The 20,082-nt window shown below is 39.5% G+C and overlaps 1 protein-coding gene across 2 annotated transcripts in view; it reads left to right on the top strand.

Moving 5' to 3' along the window:
• Positions 1-2,607: 2,607 nt before the first annotated feature.
• LOC122091638 (methionine aminopeptidase 1B, chloroplastic) overlaps positions 2,608-20,082 on the top strand; it is a 71,921-nt gene continuing 54,446 nt past the window's right edge. The window contains exons 1-3 of one of the 2 annotated variants that reach the window (XM_042661671.1): positions 2,608-2,923; positions 3,148-3,232; positions 18,836-19,073. In XM_042661671.1, the coding sequence (XP_042517605.1) occupies positions 2,791-2,923; positions 3,148-3,232; positions 18,836-19,073 (456 nt within the window). In that variant the 5' untranslated portion in view covers positions 2,608-2,790. The remainder of the gene's footprint in view (positions 2,924-3,147; positions 3,233-18,835; positions 19,074-20,082) is intronic. The other variant, XM_042661670.1, reaches the window with a different exon arrangement.

The following is a 20,082-nucleotide window of genomic DNA, read 5'->3' as shown; positions in this document are numbered from 1 at the left end:
TGATGCCCATCCAAAGGCTACTGAGATTTTGGTGTGATATGGACGAGATAGATGCTTGTGCGTAGGATTTGATTTGTTAGGTGCATAACTCTTGATGCACTGGCGCTACACCTTATCAAAGTATGTTAGTGTGTTTCGCGCGTGTATAGAAGATATAAAGAAGATTCCAATCTAAATGATCTCATGAAATCATATTAAAGCCAACATGGAGGATTCGGATTCAATGGTCAATAATCCTTTTCACTTTTGTGAGTGGGAGACAAGCTCCTTTAAAATCCGGAAAAGCAGCCAATCATAGATCGACAACACTTCTGACGATGTCAGCGCCTACGTCATGATGACGTCATCGAGATTCAAATCTAACGGTTTGGATCTGTTGTCTGTTGGTTTAATCGGATGGCTTGGATTATAAGATCTTTTATATGAGATCTACGGTCAGATTTCACCCCTGTTGCGCGTGCCGCCGGTGTAGCCTACGCCACCCCTACGAAGATTCCATTTCAGGCTATCTCATTGCTCCAACTTCAAAAGGTCATATCTCCCTCATTTTAAGTTGGATTTGGGTAAACCAAGTTGCAGATTCTTCGTTTATTCAAGCCCTACACCATGGAAGAAAGAAAAATGGGTTTTGAGTGAAAGAAGGCTACGGTTTTGGTAGGAGAAGCTTCCCCCTCTTTGTTGGTCCTTGAATGAACATACATTCTTGATGATAAATGTTCTTAGGACATTAAATGGGGTAAAAGAGGTGGTTGAAGTGTGTTAATGGTACATTAACTCAAAGCCAAGGAAGAAGAGAAGAAAGCAAGGATGTGTTTGCTTTGAAGAGCAAGAAGCCAAGGAGAGAGAAGGTGTGAGCACCAAACTTGTTAGTAAAAGTTTTCAGTCATCCTAGGCAATCGGTTGTGAGATTCTCTAACCTTTGATTTTACATTACATGTATGTATGTATGTTAGGGTTAGTTTTGGATGAACTGTAAGCATGCTAGCTAGTTGTGGATGCATATGCTAGGCAGAGCTTGACTGTAGGGCATTGATATAAGCCCAATTTAATTGTATTATTTATTGTGTGCTTAGTGGGTGCTACACATTGTATCGGCACTACGAGTGCCATCTCAGCTTCGGCTTGAGAAAATTGGGTGTGGCTGCTCCCGACTGTGGGTGCAGTCAAAAGTAGTGTATTGAGTAGGTACGAAGCCTTTACAGGCATTACTCCGGGGATGTAGGCAAATTGCCGAACCTCGTAAAAACCCTGTGTTGTGGGTGCTTGTTGTTTGCATTTGATATTGAAGTGTGTGGAATGTGGAATGGGTGTGCATATCTGGAAGTGCCTATGAGAGGCTGAGTGTGCATACGACTGTGTGCAAACAGGGACAGGTATATCAGGTTTTTCTTGGCCAGACATCAGACAAGTTTTTTGGGGATCAGAATTGGACTCACTGATTCACCCCTCCTCTCAGTGACTGTCGGGTTACAACAAAGATGACAACCTTAAATTATCAGGGTTAAAATGAGGGGCGGGTTAGGTTGGGCCGGGTTGGGCCAGGCTTCGGTGGTTGGGCCTAAGGCCTCAACTCAAACATGACCCAAGTCCCAACCCTAACCCACCCATAGGATCAAAAATCTTAGTCCAAGCTAGGGGTGCAACAGGGCCGGGTTGGGTCGGGCTTCTTAAAACCCTAGCCCAACCCTGAGCCCCTTAACTGGGCCCAAACCCGCCTCCCGCCCTGACCCTGACTTAGAGCTGCAAAACTTCAATCCAGGCCCAACCCTTCAGGGTTCAGTCCAACCCTTATTGGCCCTGATTTTTTAGGGTCAAGCCAGGATGACCTTCGTTTGCCATCAAATGCTGGGTATACCCTGACCTTGACCCTGCAAAATATGAAATAACTAAAAAAATAAAAAATATTTATAATAAAGAGGAGATAAAAATACAAAGTCACAAATTACTTAGCTTGAGGAGAATATCCTACAGTAAACATTCAAACATTATAAATAACTCAAATTATTGTGGTAGCTAGAGAAAGATGAGATCATCATAATAAAGCAAATAATTCAAAAAACTTCAGTTATTTGTCATGATAAACAAAGAGATCATCGTAATAAGGAAAACAATCCAAAGATCTCAAAACTATTGTCATGTTAAACAAAGAGGAGAACATCCTAAGAAAACAAAAAATCCAAAGTTACCATCAGGGGCAAAAACAAAGGCCGGGTAAGGCCAAAACCAAGGCCTTAACTTAGGGTAAAAAAATCAAGGTTGGGTTCAAAGCGGGCTGGGAGGGCCAAAGACATCAACCCTTACCTGCCTTGACTCTGACTCAAGGTCGGGCCAGCCCTCAAGGCCAAAAATTTTGGGTCAGTACTTGTTCGGGATCAAGGCAAGCCAAGGGCAAGTTCGGGCCGGTCCTCAGGGCCAAACTTGCACCCCTGACCTGATTTACCCTTCGTCCTTAATGATCCATGGATACGGAATCGACAAAGAATCGAGATCGATTTCAGCCGATACCGATCTGATGAACCTATTGAGGACGATCCTATCCGATTCCTTAAATCAGTGTTCCGACTTCTGATTTCCTTCTGTTTGTGTACAGTGTACCTGTGGTGTTTACAGTTCGTTATCCCCTTCTCTTGCCTTCGATTCAAAACAAAATCAAAAGACCTGAGAAACCCCCCACCCACCTAAGAAAAAAATTCTCATGCCCTTTCCCGGGTAAGTTAAGCAAATCTTGGACCCCTCCCGTGAGACCCTGAAGAGATTGAACTGAACTGAAGCCTTCAAACACCAAGCAACATGGCTTTCGCCGCTACACTCTCCCATCCATCGTCTCTGCAACTCTCATCTTCTTCTATTAATGGAGAGCGCTTATCCTCATCCGCTGTATTCATGGATGCCTCGCTCAACTTCTCACTTTCTGCTCTCTCAGGTCCCTTTACTCTCACACAGTTCATATTATCACTGCATAAGTGCATCCTTCTCATATATGCTTTTTTACTAACAAATTGGTTGTATAATTTGCCATATTGTTTTGCTTGGGCGTTATCTTATTTTTGGGGTTTTTTTTTTTTTTTTTGCCGAAATGACCTACTTGCTATTCCTTCAATTTGAATTATTTGGTTATGCATTTACCTTCTTTCTTGTTCATTTCAGGGAGAAGGGTACGGTTTGTTCAGAAGAATTTCACAGTTGTTTCGAAGAAGTTATTAGGTTTGGAGGAGGCCATGCGAATCAGGAGGTAATTTACTCATTGTGGTAGAGCATAGAAAGTTGTAATTATATGGTTCATATGGTTCTTACTCTTTTTTTTTTTTTGGGGGGGGGTGGGGTTGGTATTTATCCTTCTTGTTTGGAATAGAGGAACAGATTCCAATTCCATATCCTGTATAATCTTCGTTAAGTTTATGAAAGCTCCAACTAAGAAAATTCGTCAAGGAATGGGAAAAAATAAAAATATGAAAGAACAGATATATAATGACACTATAGTTGGGTTGCTCTATGTTCATCGACTAGAACAATGCATCCCAAGTCCCAACTCTCAATGCTTTCCTAAGATATAAAAGTTTGTGCATGATGGCTTTGGTGATTGGATCAATACCACTTGGGAAAATGTGTAGGAATCTTTTGCCAGATTGATTAGCTGACAACTTCTGTGGAGACATGTTAAAAAGAAGGGAAGAGCACAAAACAATGGAGAGAGAGCACCATTAAGAATACAAAATGAGGGAAAAAACAGAGTTGCTAAATTAGGTGTATAAAAAGAAATGAATAATTTTTCCTTGTAAAATTTTACTGTCAATTGGACAATGTCAACCCCACAGTTGCCCGATTCCCAATGCATCTCACACTTTATTCGCTCCTCTTATTCAATGAGCAACATGCTATTCTCTCTCTCTCTCTCTCTCTCCCCATGTGGAAGTCTTGAACAAGATAACAGAATGTCATTTTTTGGATCTCTCAGTCATCAACTTTATGACTTTTTGCTTTCTTCAACTCTTATTAAATTGAGCTTCATTTAATCCATCTTGGTACTGCTAATCTTGAAACCTTTTCTGTCTTTTTGTTTCCACAGCAACTCTCCCCAGTTGTAGTTTGGCATTCATTCCCTCAAATCATCAATCAAAACTTAATTGTCAACAAACAACACAGGACCTCCTCCTACACCAGTGACAAGAGGTAGGTGCTTTATATACAGATCCTTGGTGTTGGTGGAGAACAATTTTATCTGTTGTAGTTCATCTGACCATATCCTAGACTTGCCATTTACCCAATCTAGAGACTAGATCGATCAGATGATCCTCAATTTTTATCTACTTGCCAATGTCACTCAATGAAACCTTAGTTATTTGTAGAAGGATTACCATGGTTACCACATTTTTCCGACACGTTGAATCCCCTCTTCTTTAACATTTATCCAACTCTAAACCCTTTCATGATATTCCAGTGAGATGCAACAGTAAGGAAGTCATTTTTTCTCTCCCTTTCTTTTGTTAGAGTTTATGTATTAAGGGTACTTTGGGTACTCTGTTATTATCTTGTATTGTGTCTTTTTCCCTTTTATTATCCAACTCTAAACCCTTTCATGATATTCCAGTGAGATGCAACAGTAAGGAAGTCATTTTTTCTCTCCCTTTCTTTTGTTAGAGTTTATGTATTAAGGGTACTTTGGGTACTCTGTTATTATCTTGTATTGTGTCTTTTTCCCTTTTACCTTCCTTGGCTACCTTATGTTAACATCAGGGGTTATGTATGTCATTTCCTATAATATGAGCAAGTAAGGGAATATAGGGGGAGAGAAATCTGTTCTCTCCCCACAATATTGTACGCACATTCTTCTTCTTCTTCCTCTCATCTTCTAATCTCCTCTTCTCTCTCTTTACTTTCTCTTACATTGATCTCTTCCATTTCTCTCAACTTGGTGTTAGAGCTCTTCTTTTGAGAGTCGACCATTAGCTCGTGTTCCATTGTGCCTCCGATTTTGGAACCCTAGAAGAGTAGAGGGCTCCAATAGAGGCTGCACCATGTAAGAAGACCTTCCTAAGGTGTTCTCTCATCAAATAGAAGACTTAGGGGTGAAGATTTGAAGCTATGGAGATAGAGTGAAGAACAATGAGAGCAAACAAAAGTTACCGCCAGTTCTGTGGTTTGGGCTATTTCTCTCTCATCTACCACTGGTTGGTGATGGGACCAAGTGTTCTGGAATCGCCCAAGGGTCTTCTTCCACCCCAGCATGGTCTCGGTTGAATACAACTCCTTCTCCCATAAACTTCCAATTGCCGCTAGAATTGTTTTTCTTCCTCTTTTTCATCTGAATGTTAAGCTTGATGCACTTTAGTGCTGGTTATTGGTGAGTTATCCTATTTGGGTACTATAAGTTGCGATGGGATGAGCGGTCCACACCTTGAGAGGTGCATTTGATTCCAGTTTCTTTGTTTGCTTGCTGGATTTTTTTTCCTTAGGACTGGGAAGGTGTTTCTGGGTAGAGTGAGGACTCCCCATCTGGTTTAGGTATCCAACCAACTTTCCAAGCATGTTTATCTATCATTTCGGAGGTTAGTGGACCTAAGGAAGCTTTGCCTGGTGGTTCGAGTAGTATCAATCGCAATCCTATTGCATTTGAAAATCCCAACACCCAAATATCCATTGTGAAGTTGGACACCCCAACTATTTGGATTGGACCCACTCAGTGAAGCTCTCTGAGAAGTAGGGGGAAGTTAAGGGTTCGAGTAGTATCAACCCCAATCCTATTGCATTTGAGAATCCTAACATCATTGTGAAGTTGGACAACACCAACTATTTGGATTGGGCCCACACAGTGAAGCTCTCTAAGAAGTAGGGGGAAGTTAAGGGTTCCAATTGGGAAGGTTCTCGGTATTCAGGACGGGTCTATACTGGTATCGGCACCAAATGTGTCAATCCCAGTGTTATCCCATTTAGTTGATGGGACCAAGCCTAGTTCCTGGTCCGGATTAGTAATAGGATGGGACGGTACTAGTTCCTAAACCGTTCTAGGAACTGTAGAAAATAGGGAGAAGAATTTCAATGGTTCCTATTGTGATGGTTCCATTATTAGGGTTGTGGATCATTTCATTATCATGAGATCTAATAATGTCACTTACTTTAGAAAGCAAGTTAGAATAAAAAACCATGGATGAATTTCATAGTTTTACTTCTTCAGTCTCTTAGATTACATGTAAGTTTCTCAAAATAACAAACTAAGAATTAATGATGACCAAATAAACAAGCCCCCCGATATAGTTTAGTGTCATCACCAAACAAGTTTATGGTAGTAGAACTAAAGTTCCATCAACTAGTACGGTCCTAAATTGACACCTTTAGGGGAAGTTAGGGTTCATCATAGGCAGGGCTTAAAGTATTAGCATTGGGTATCGTATAGTATCAGAAGGGTGATTTTAAGAGACATCATATTGTATTGTATGAAGGTTTAAATTATCGGTCCGTATCGAATCATATTGGTATAAGTGGGCATCATATCGATACATGTATTGGTATCTTTATAAGGGTTACTATATGAAAGGTTTAACCTATCGGTTCGTATCGTATTGTATCAGTATTGGTGGGTACCGATACGATATGTGATACCAATATTTTAAACCTTGATTGTATCAGAGAGATGCAAGCGATGGTAGATACGTATGGAAATGGTGAAGAAACATATAGAAATACAACAATAACAACAACAACAACAACAACAACAACAACAACAACACAGCTCAGCCTTATCCCGAATAAATGGGGTTGGCTACATGGATCCAACTATCCAAGTTAGGGAAAAAAAAACCACCGACACCTCTAGGACATTTCACTTACGAAGAATGGGCAACCCGGATATTTTCCCTCCAAGTAGCTCTGTTAGATGCCATATTAGGGTCAAGGCCTATCTTATGCATGCCTCTCCTTACCAACTCATCAGTGGTCATTTTCGGCTTGCCCCACCCCTTTTAGCTCCATCCATCTGAATTTGGTCACTCGTCCATACTGGGGCATCCAAATGCCTCCTTTGGACATGTGCAAACCATCTTAGTCGACATTCTCTGAGCTTATCCTAAATTGAGGCAACTCCGAATCAGCTCTAACCCGGTCATTCCTCACTCTATCTCTCAAAGTTTTGCCGCACATATGCAAAATATTGTTTTGGAGCATAAAACACTATAAGTAAGTAATATGTAAAATATATCATGTATAAAAAGGAGAATACTTGTATAAGAGGATGAGGTTTCTAACATAGTAACATGTACTAATACCAAATTGTTTTAGGTATTGTATCGGTACGTTAAGGATACAATGCATATTGGTTGGTACAACATGTAGAAGGATACTTAAAACCTTGATCATAGGTACCGACGTACCGTCTAGGTCATATCGAAAATGGGAGATCGAAAACTCAACCATTATGACTTAATTGATTTTTTTTCTATGATACCTGAGATTGGAAGGAGGTTTATAGGAAGGAGACAACCAAAGATATTTGGGATAGTTTCTCCAAGACTTTTGACCAAGTGGGTGACTTGGGTAAGCTCTACTAACTCCTCCAAAAGATTATCAACATGAAGCAGGGAGATAGGACTATTTCTGAATACTATAACATAGTTATTGGTCTCTGGGAGGTGTATGATCACTAAAAGGACCTCCAACTGTCCAACCCTAAGGATGAAGAGAAGGTGTATAACACATTTGAGAAGGAACATGTCTGATTCTCCTTGGTGGTGGATTAAACCCGGAATATGAACCACTCTGGGTGTAAATCTTGGGCCATTCACCTCTTCCATCTTTGGATGAAGTATGTAGCTGCTTGCGAAGTGACTAGAAGAAACTAGAAGAGTGGAGAATCCAGGATTTTTAACCAGTAACTTGAGAGAAGAGAGAGAGATTGAGAGAAAAGAGAAGAAGAGAGATTGCAAGGAGAGGAGCAACCGATTGTCCTCCCAATCACCCCCACCATCAATATATCTTAGCCAATGAGTTACAAGCTAATAAGGTAACTAGTACCTTGTACAACAAGAGAATAGAAAAAAGAAACCTACTCTAATTAGGAAATAGAAATCTAGCCTAACTAGAAAACAAGACAACCTAAAAAGGAAAACAATCAACTAAATCACGGTTGGGACAAACCCCCAACTGTGACATATCTTAATAGAAACCGTACCATCTCTTGAGCGATATGTTCTTTCCTCTAGTTCTTATAAAGATTGGAGTAGTGGAGGAAGAGGCCAAGGGCCAAACCATGGGATGACAAAAATAGGCTCTGATGTGACCATTGTGGCAGGCCCAGGCACACTAAGAAGACTTGTTGGGTACTTCGTGGGCGTCTTTCTAGATTCACACCTACTGGTATGCGTGGTGGCAGGAGAGAGCGAGCTAGAGCACAATCCGTGATGGCTGAAACTGAACCCAAGGGGTATCTATTTGGGCTACAGGCAGCCCACAACTCCATTAGAAGGGAATATCTTGCAACTTTTTGATGGGTTATGTAACAGTTTAGTACCTCTTCCACAATCACAGTTTCAGATTCTTCGGCTTCAAGGTTGAATGCTTCTACATCAGCTCCTTCGACAACCTCTTCTTGGGTCATTAACTCTGGAGCCACTGATCACATGACTTGTATGCCTCAATGTTATGATTCATATTTTGTTTGCTGTGATAAGGATAAGGTTAGAGTTACTAATAGTTCTCTTTGCTTTGTTTCTTGTAAAGGTAGCATTCATGTTACCTTTGTAGAAACGCAACCTTAAAAGCGGTGCATAAGGTAATGGAAAAACAAGAACAAACAATACACACAGGTTTATGAGGTTCGGCAAGATTGCCTACGTCCTCGGCGAGATGAGATTTTGCTTCACTATCAATGGAGAATATGGTTACATCGCTTGTCCTCACACCTCTCAGAATTGCTTACAGAGAAAGTAACTTTCGCTACAAACATATATCAAAAAACTCTAATACCGGAAAGTACAAAACTACCCCCAAATAAAAAAATAAAAATCAAGTGGGGGGTTGCACCAGTACTCCCTGGAGTAAACTGTGATGGAACACAAGACATCTTACACCAACCTTTCTATTTCCCTTGACTCTGTTCTCCTTCTCCATGTTCTTAACTTTGCCACTTATTCTCTTATCATTGGTGGTCAATAGAGATTGACCATTGTATCAGTTGGAAGTGAAGAATGCATTCCTTTATGGTAATTTGGAAGTGGAAGTGTATATGCAAAATCCACCAGGCTTTAAGATTCCCTCAGTTGAAGGGAAAGTGGGTCTTCATAAGAAAGCTCTATATGGATTCAAACAATCTCCAAAGGCTTGGTTTGAGAGGTGAAGAATTAGGGAAAATAAAACCCTAAAGGGCTTTAAGGGTCCGTTTTGGTAAAACCCCTAAAATCCATTATTACAACACTCCCCCACAAGTTGGTGCATAGATATTACACATGCCCAACTTGCACAAAATAGAATAAAAAACTTTACGATAAGCCCTTGCTCCAACTTCTTGATAAAATGCCTATTAATCTCAACATATTTGCTGCGGTCATGTTGGACTGAATTATGTGCAATGCTGATGGTTGACTTATTGTCACAGTATAACAACATCGTCAACTGAATAGACATACCCAAATCCTGAAGGAGAACTCGTAGCCAAAGCAACTCACAAATATCATGAGCCATTGCTTGGAAATCGGCTTCTACACTAGATCTGGCCACAACTGACTACTTCTTACTATGCCATGTAACCAGCGTGCCACCAAAAAATGTATAATAATCAGTAATAGAACAACGATCATCTGGAGAACCACTATAATCGACATCAGTATACGCCTCGATCCTCATGTGATCAGAAGGGGAGAATAGAATACCATTCCCTGGAATTATCTTCAAGTACTGAAGAATACAGAACACAACTTCCATATGAGAGGAGTAAGGATCATGCATATACTGACTCACCAGGTTGATTGCATGAGCAGTGTCTGGTCGAGTGTGGGATAAATAGATGACTCTTCCAACTAGCCTTTGATATCGACCCTTATCAACTGGTTCACCGTCCTTGCTTTTGAGATGGGAGTTTGCCTCAATTGGTGTATCTGAAGGCTTACACCCTAACATGCCAGTCTTAGAGAGAAGATCAAAGGCATAGTTGTCACGGTACTAAGGCGAACCAAGGTGTTGGAGCCTAAGCAGTTAGGCGACAAGGCGCCCTCCTTAAGGCGAACAACGCTACCAAGTGTCACTTTTTATTTTTCCTATTTTCTAACATTATTTAGTATGCTACATATACTTTGTATCATAAAAAGTCAACATTAATCCACATCAAGTCATCAAAAATCAACATTAAGCCATGCCAAATCATAAAAAATCAACATTTGGAGAAATGCAATAATTTTGACAGGTCAAATAATTTAATTTTTACATGGAACTTATTGTGTTAGGTATAACATAAAACCAACTTTCCAATAAGTCTAAGATTACTTAAATCTGAGTTGTAATGATAAAGTTATATTCCGATCAAACTTATTTTAAAGTGCAGGAATGCTGTTAAAATCTTCTGAATGAAAATAATTTTATGGATATCAAAACAAAAGATTATTTTACTGGACTTCTGGTTTTTAGCATTGTTTTACCATGATAAGATTTATAAAATTTTTAGAATTGAGAAAAACCCCAGTATTTAAAAGTTGAAAATCGGCCTTATAACCAAAAATTCAGTTTTTGTTCTTGGATGGGGGCGGGGTTGACTTCTTATCTTTTTGGAATTTGATTTTTAAACTATTTTTATTGAATTCAAATTGGGGATATTTGCTTATTTATGAATAATATCTTAAATAAAAATCATTTACTTAAATGATATTTGGCATAAATAAGTGCCAAAATATAAGGCAACATGCAGTGCAATAAGATGATTGTTGCTTAGACCCAGGCAAACCTCCTGGATGCCAAGGCGATGCCTTGACAACTATATTTCCACTGGGAAAGAACAATACCATTGGTAGACCATGCCACCTTAATCCCAGGGAAATATTTTAGCTTCCCAAAGTCTTTAATCTCAAACACCTTACCAAGATAAGCCTTGAGCTTAGAGATCTCATTTGTAGCATTGCCAATAACAACAATATCATCCACATATACAACTAGAATAGTAACCTAGTCACCCACCCTTTTTATGATTAGGGTGTGATCAACATTGTTCTGAGTGAAGCTAACTGCTATCATAGCCTTGTGGAACTAACCAAATCATGCCCCAGGGAGATTGCTTCAAGCCATAGGAGCACTTTGTAGTTTGCACACCTTGTTTTGAGTTTCCAGACTGGAGTAGCCTGGTGGAACATCCATGTACACTTCCTCTGTCAACTCAATATATGAAGAAATGCATTTTTGACATCTAGTTGTTGTAGCTCCCAACCAAGGTTCAATGCACTGGAGATAATAACTCTGATTGTGTTAATCTTGGCAACAGGAGCAAAGGTCTCCTGGTATTTTGTCCCATAGGTTTGAGTGCAATCAGCCTTACTTTGTACCTATCTACAATCCCATAAACACATTGTTTCATTGTAGACACCCATTTACAGCCAACTAGTCGCTTTTGTAGTGTGAGAGTAACTAAGTTCCATATGCCATTCTTGTGAAGGGCCCTCATCTCTTCATTCATTGCATTTTTCCATGTAGGCTTTATAATTGCCTCCTACCGGGTTTGAGGAATAGAAACAAAAGACAAGAAAGATACAAAAGCACGATAGGAGGGAGACGGAGCATTATAGGACACAACATTGAATGTTCCTATTACCTTTTCTACGAGCAATAGGAAAATCAAGAGATTGATCAAAACTAAGAGGCAAGGAGATACTTGAGAGATTAGACTCAGGACCAGAGGGCAGCTATGTAGTAGTGGTAGTGTGAGTGGTGGTGTTAGTTTTGCTTTTCTTGTGAGAGAACTCCTATAACTCAGGAACCTGTAATTTTTGTTGCACGGGTGGCTCCCCCTGAATGGGAGGTGACTCCCATTGAATGGGAACTTCAACCTCTTGACCAATATCCTTGTCTCCTGTGTCCCCTTGAGTTGTACTAGTACTGTCTCTCTCATCTAATAGAAGAAATAAATGACCATCAAATGAGGGAACCAAGAGAACCTCTGTACTACTAGAAGACTCCCCATGAAGAGGTGAATAATATGCTATAGTCTCACGAAAGATCACATCCATGGAAACAAAGAGCTGTCGGGAAGGAGGGTGATAGCATCTGTAGCTCTTTTGAGTGGGAGAATACCCAATTAAGATGCGCCTGAGACCCTTAGGGTCAAGCTTGCCTGGAACCTGATGATTGCGAACAAAACAGACTGAGCCAAATACTTTAAGAGGAACAACAAATGTATGCAAACCAAAAAATATCTCCACAATGCACCTAAACCCTAGTATGCATGAGGGCATCCTATTGATAAGATAAGTAGCAGTAAAGACAACCTCACTCCAATATGGGGTAGGACCCTGCATCTCAAACATCAGAGTGAAACCTCTAATAAGTGACGGTTTGATGCAGATACGGCTGCCCTTACTTGGTTGGACCAGTATGACTGGCTTTGGAAGCCAAGAGCCAAGAAGAATCGGTCCAGCCCAGGGTTTTGGTCCAATAAGGGTTGGAAATAATATTAGTAGTTTACTTAGTATTTTATTTCATGCTTTTACTATCCATACTTGAACGTGGGAGTAGGATTTATTTCCTTGCTTTGGTTTCCTTTTTATTGGTTGTTCCTTAGTTTAGGCTAGTTTCTATTTGAATTAAGCTTCTAATTCTATTTCTTTACTTTTCTATATATTGACTGTAACCGATGGACAAGGAGAATGATTTTGAATTATTGAATGAAGTTGTTGAGTTTGTGCACTAGTGAAGTGTGTGATTCCCCTCTTTCCCCCTCTCTACTCTGATTTACCCTTTCTTCCCTAAGGTTCTCCATCACGGTTCTTATGCTTTGCCACTCCATTTTGTTTTGTGGGAACCACACAACTAGTCTGATGTATAATCCCATGGTCAACAAGATAAGACTGAAAAAACCCATCCATATATTCCTTGCCATTGTCAGTGCGCAAGATCTTGACCTTAGCATCATTATTGAGTCTGAATCATGCAATGGAACTTTGAATCATTTAAATACTTCACTTCTATGATGCAATAAATGAACCCAAGTAAGATGAGTATGACAATCAATAAAAGTAACAAACCATTTATACCCAGAAAACAGATACATGGCGGGCAAGGCCCCAAACATCAGAATGAATCAAAGTGTAAGGAACCATACTACTAATATCATCAGAGAGAGGATAAGCATTCCGAGTTTGTTTGGCCAAAACACACACGTCACAATTAAAATGGTTCTGAGTACATTATTTAACTAAAGCACGAAATAATCTAGATAAAGTGCCCCATGGGGGATGGCCTATACGACGATGCCAACTAAGGAGCTCTGAGAGTGCTAAATACGAAGTTGAATGAAGAGCCTATGTAGGTCCATTATCCAAGTAATAGAGACCACCACTCATCCTACCGCTGCCAATTATTGCCCCTGTCGGGCTGTCTCCAAGTCCTGAAACACACAATGAGAAGGGAAGAAAGTGACTTTACAATTCATATTTTTAGTAATACTACCAATTAACAACAAATTAGTAGAAACTAGGGAACATGTAAAACAGAAGAAAGGGATATGGATGGAGAGCACCTAATAGAACCTATCCCAGTAATAAGAGATAAAGAACCATTAGCTACTCGAACTTTGGTGTTACCTGAGGACGAGCAATATTTAGGAAAAAATGTGAGCAACCCTGTCATGTGATCAGTAGCCCTAGAGTCAATTATCCAGCCTTGGAAGCAAAGGATGCACTATGACCATAAAAGGCAATACTTGGCTGAGCAAAGTGGGGGGCATTGGTGGCCGGCAGAGAGGAGGCAGTAGCAACAAATGAAGATCCCATTTGAGTTATCATATGACGTAGCATAGTCATCTTGTCGTTGGAGAAAGAGGAGACTATGGGACCTGAGCAATCAGTAATATCAGCAGTTTCAGACTGATTGGCTTGAGACAGAGGATTTTCCACGACCTTGATTGCGCCCACAAGTATTAGTAGGACGCCCATAGAGTTCCCAACATGTCTCCCTAGTGAGGTGCTCCTTACCACAATAGTTACACTTGACAACAGGTCTGTTTGTGGAGGGAGGAGCAGTGGTCCGAGCACTAGAATCAGCAGGATGACCAGTAGATTCCTGTGCAGAGATTAGGGCAGATCGATCTTGAGAAATAGGCTGAAGCATCTCAATCCGAAGTTTTTCTTCGGCATTAATCACAGAAAAGGCCTAGTCAAGAATGGGGAAGGGATCACGATTAAGCACATTTGCTCAAATCTGATCAAATTCCACATTTAGACCTGCTAGGAAATCATAAACTCGGAGCTCTTCTCCAAACTTTTAAAAATCTACAACAACAGTAGTACATGTATGTTGATAGGTCTCATAATAATCAATTTCATTCCATATGCCTTCTAATTCAGAATAGTATTGGGAGACTGTAAGATCCTTCTGAGTAGCCCTGTGAAGTTTCTTTCTCAATTCAAAACATTGGGCACTCTTGCCCACTTGAGAATACATTCCCTTCACAACTTTCCAAATAAGGGCAGCAAAATCAAGCAACAAATATGCCCAGAGTTGATACGATCGGACGTCACCAAATAGTTGGCAGCGTCCCATTTGTTCTGAGGGGCACCAACAGTAGTAGGGTGTACATTAGTACCCATAGTTGTCAAGGCGTCGTCTAGGCGTCCAGGCGGTTTGCCTGGGGCCTAGGCGACAACCGCCTTATTGCACTGCATGTCGCCTTGTGTTTCGGCAGTTCTTTATGCCAAATATCATTCAAGTAAATGTTTTTAATATTTGTTATTTCATTTGATTAAGATATTATTCATAAATAAGCAAATACCCCCTATTTGAATCCAATAAAAATAGTTTAAAAATCAAATTCCAAAAGGATAAAAAGTCAACCCCCCAATCCAAGAACAAAAACTGGATTTTGGTTATAGGGACGATTTTCAACTTTTAAATGCTAGGGTTTTTCTCAATTATGAAAATTTTATAAATTCTATCATGTTAAAACATTGTTAAAAACCAAAAGTCGGTAAAATAATATTTTGTTTTGATATTCATAAAATTATTTTCATTCAGGTGATTTTAACAGTATTCGTGCACTTAAAAATAAGTTTGACTGAAGCATAACTTTGTCATTGCAACTCAGATTTAAGTAATCTTAGACTTGTTAGAAAGCTGGTTTTATGTTATAACTAATACAAAAAGTCTCATGTAAAAATAAAATCATTTTACCAGTCAAACTTATTATAGAATAAGAGCATTTCTCTAAATGTTGATTTTTTATAACTTAATATGACTTAATGTTAGTTTTTTATGATTTGATGTGGCTAAATGTTGATTTTTAATGACTTGAAGTGGCTTAATCTTGATTTTTTATGATACAAGGTATATATAACTTACTAAATAATGTTAGAAAATAGGAAAAATAAAAAATAACACTTGTTCGCCTTGTTCGCCTTAAGGCGGACGCCTTCTCGCCTAAGCACGTAGATAACCCTCCACCGCCTTGGTTCGCCTTGACGCCATGACAACTATGTTAGTACCCATGATATCGGCATAACCATGGCTAGTAATAAATAGGTAGTAGGAACGAGACCACATCAAATAGTTGCTCCCATCCAACTTGATGGAGATAGTAGGAAAGGAAGGGTAATCTCCATTAGAGCCATGACTCCCACTCTCTGGGAGAACCGATGTGCCAGAGTCTTCATATGCCATAAGTGCTGATCCCAAGAGCAATAAAAAACTATACAAATTTTCCAGTTCTAGTCCATCGTATGGATTTGAAGCAGAGCTAGGGTGCCAGACAAAGAGAAGGCCCCTGGTGGGAAGAAACTCACCACCGAGGGGAAAACCCTAAGAGAAAACAAAAGAGAGGACCTTGAGAAGAGGAGAGGAGGCAGTGGTATGTAGGGAGTGGAGTGGTAGGTTAGGGTTGGTGAGAAAAGAAAAGGAGGGTCAATTAGGTTTTAGGTGGGCATGGGGCTTAGTTTTAGCGCAAAAAGGAGAGAGAAGTGACAACGTTTAGCACATGGAGAGAGGCGGTGGTGGTACTGCAGGGAGAAAGTGTGCGTGAGGTAGGGGCAATAGTGAGGCGGCGGCATATGGTGCGAGAGGAGAGAGAGGCATTGGCAGCGAAGACGTATGGCGCGGGAGAAAGAGAGGCAGCAGTAGTAGTGCGAGCGAGAGGAGACGGTAGTGGCAAGGCAGGGGCGGCGGTGGTGGCAAGGGCAAGAAGGAGAAGAAGAAGAGGGAATGGGGATTTAGGGTTTGGGAGAAACCTGCTTTGATACCATGAAGAATTAGGGAAATATATATTGTGTCCAATCTTGACACAAGCCTCTCTATTTATAATGAAACTAAAACCTTAAAGGGCTTAAGGGTCCATTTGGATAAAACCCATTAACAAATAATCCATTATTATAACAAGAGGTGTAGATAAGTTATTCTGAAGAATGGATATACTTAGAGTCAAGCTGACCATACTATATTTACCCATTGAAGTAATGGTACCATCACAACTTTAATTGTTTGTGGATGATGTTGTGGTGACTGAAAATGACAAAGGGGAGATAAAAAGACAAAGTCTCACTTTGCTCAACAGTTTGAGATCAAGGACCTTGGACCTTTGAAATATTTCTTGGGAATTGAAGTGTCAAGGTCACATAAGGGAATAAATATCTGTCAAAAGAAGTTTTTGCTGTATTTGTTGAAAGAAATAGAAATGTTGGGTTGTAAACCAAAAAAAAAAAAATTCTCCTATTGAGAAAAATCTTAAGTTAGGAGAAGACTATGGACAGTCCCTTATGATGCAGGGAAGTATGAGAGATTTGTGGGGAAGTTGATCTATTTCTCTTTGACTTGCCCAAATGTCACCTATGTAGTTGGGGGGTGAGTCAGTTTATGCATGCTCACAAGAATGGGCATTTGGATATTGTGTATCGCACCCTTAATTACTTGAAGTCTACCCTAGAGAAAGGGATATTGTACAACAGACAACCATTTGAGGATTGAAGGCTACACTGATGTTGAGTTGGAAGGATTTGTCTCTGACAGAAGGTCTTTATTAAGATATTGCTCATTTGTGAGTGGCAACCTGGTTACATAGAGAAGCAAAAAAGCAATCTATTGCGGCTAGATCAAGTGCAGAGGTAGAATTTAGAGCCATAACTCATGAATTGTGTGAATTTTTATGGTTGAAAAGTTAGTCCAAAAGTTGGGCATTGATATTGAGGGGCCTATGTAGCTCTATTATGGTAACAAAGTTGCTATAAGTATAGCCCACAATCCTGTGCAACATGACTGAACAAAACACGTAGAGGTGGATCGACATTTCACTAGGGAGGAAATTGACTCTGGCCACATTTGCACTCCTTTAGTGAAGATAGGCAATTGGTTGGCTATCTTCACCAAAGAGCTCATCTCTTACTAGTTTAGTACCCTTTTGTGCAAGCTGGGAATGTATGATATTTATTCTCCAGCTTGAGGGGGAGTGTTAGAGTTTATGTAATAAGGTACTTTGTTATTAACTTGTATGGTGTTTTTTTTTCCTTTTACCTCCCTAGACTACCTTGTGTTAGTGTATGTAATTTCCCATCATTTGAGCAAGTAAGTGAATATTAGGGGAAAAAGATAGGTAATTCATCCATAGACAAAAAAAAAATGAATATTAAGGAAGGTTTCTCTTCCTATGATATTGTACGCACATTCTTCTTCTTCTTCCTCTCATCTTCTCTGTCCGTACCTTCACTACATTGATCTCTTCCATTTATCTCAACTGCTCTTTCGATGCATCGATTCTTTCATGAATTAAATCAATGGAAATCCTTTTTAGCCATGAGTTTGGTGTTCTTGGATTGCATTTTGCAATCTCTTGTTCCTAATTGAAGAATGGCAAATGGGGCCTTCCAGCTGAATGTGCAAAATTCTGTGGAACCTCTTACCTTTTGGTTTTTTGCTGGTTGGTGCGGAATGAGATGAATCAAAGAATAATTGATGCAGAAGTGCTCAAATTGAATGGTGATTGATTGCTCCAGGCATTAGTTCTAGTGGATTTAAATATCCCCTCAACCCTTTTTTTTTGATATTGGGGATGTTGTACTGTTTGATTCCTCCTGATTTTAGGTTTTCTGTTTCTTTAACTTATTATTATCTGGACAAGAGAAAAAGGGAAAAAAGAATTTGAAGGTTGCAGTTTGAATCAGGTTTGGGAGCTTCGAAGGATTGTTTGTGCACCAACTGATTATTTGGTTGAGTTTTCAACTGCATTTCATTTACAGAGCCTTTTGGATTTTTATTGTATTCATATCACATTGATATTATGTTTGTAAGACATTAATATAAAATGCATACTTCCATAAAAGTCTAATCTTAGTCAGATTCTTTTCATATTGTGTCCAATCATTTGTAAGTTGAAATTCTTATGTAACATCATCACTGTTCAGTGATCTTCTTTTCTGTATCATAGAAAAGTAAGTGTTTCAGGAGAGATGTTAAATGTTCAAACATCTATTATTGTCAGCTCTTACTTATAATATGGTTTTTATTACCTTCTTCTTCTCTCTCTTGTGGGGTGGGATGCATTGGAATTAGTACTTAGATTTTATCTGAGTGAAAAGGGGCTGGTTTGGTTCTCATTGGTTTCTTCTACGGTGTTAAGAGAATCTATTCTGAGTGTCTCATATGTTACTTATCTGGGATATTCATCCACTGCTAGAGAACGCAAGCTTCAAACTGTAACACCTTTCAAGCGAAGGCCACCTTTAAGACGCGGAAAGGTCTCAGCACGGCTGCCAGTTCCAGATCACATACCAAAGCCTCCTTATTTGAGTTCAACTTTGTTGCCAGAGCTCTCCAGTGAACCTCAAATTCATGATTCTGAGGGAATTGCTCGGATGAAGGCTGCATGTGAGCTTGCTGCTCGTGTCCTGGATTATGCAGGAACACTAGTTAGGGTGAGAACTAATTAATTTTTTTTCCCAGCAATTTCTGTTATAGGTGTGTGCAATACTGTACATTCTAGTAATTAGTAATAATTCTAAAAAGGAAATTCTTAAGTGAGTTAAATCTCAGACTGTAGATCGGTTCTGGCTGCGTTGATCCTGATTTGGATTGATGATACACCAATCCGATCCCAATATCTGAAACCGTGGGACTTCTTTTCTTGATAACTAAAGCTTTCGGATTCAAAATATATCTATGGGTAAACACACTAAATGCTTCGAGTAGCAAAGATGTGCAATCAAATCATCATTGGATAATGGATGTACTGAGCCTTGGCTACTTTGCACTAAATCATCATTTTTGTTCAGCATTATGTGTCAACTGTCTTCAGAATACTATTCTTTGTTATTGCTTGGCACTTGATAAATGGCAGAATACTATTCTTTGTTATTGCTTGGCACTTGATAAATGGTAGATGCCATTATTTTAGTGTCATTGTGCCAGAAATTGTAAGATTTTTAAACCAGAAATTTAAGATCCTTGTACTCATCTCATATTAGCTGTTAGTTATCTCTACAGCACCTTTTCTCTATGACTAAATCAACAGAACTCAAGTAAGCCTTACCAAAAATTTATATGGTGGGCTATTCTATACCAGGTAAGATCTACATGTGGGCAAAATTTAGGTTGATTGGAGATGGTTTACGATGCAATGATTTATTTTTAATTATTAGAAACGTAGCAGCTCAGGAAGTAGATTTTGTAGAATAGGTGAAACTGGAAAAACTTAGTAATGTAGAAGTAGGTTACAAGTAAACTATCCCCAACAGATTACACCCCAAACAAGACAATTCAAGACTTCAAACTAACTTTAGAGTAACCAGAAATAGACTAGGTGACGAAAGAAATAAACCAGAACTAACCCCACAAGATAAAAGACAAGCTAACACAAGAAAAAAACCAGAAAAAACCCAATCGGCCAGGAGAGAGAAAGACCTGCGATAGGCAAACAGAGAGAGG

This window comes from Macadamia integrifolia, chromosome 10, assembly GCF_013358625.1.
Source record: "Macadamia integrifolia cultivar HAES 741 chromosome 10, SCU_Mint_v3, whole genome shotgun sequence".
NCBI lineage: Eukaryota > Viridiplantae > Streptophyta > Magnoliopsida > Proteales > Proteaceae > Macadamia > Macadamia integrifolia.
Note: the sequence above shows the minus strand (reverse complement) of the source record. Positions and strands in the feature narration are given on the sequence as shown.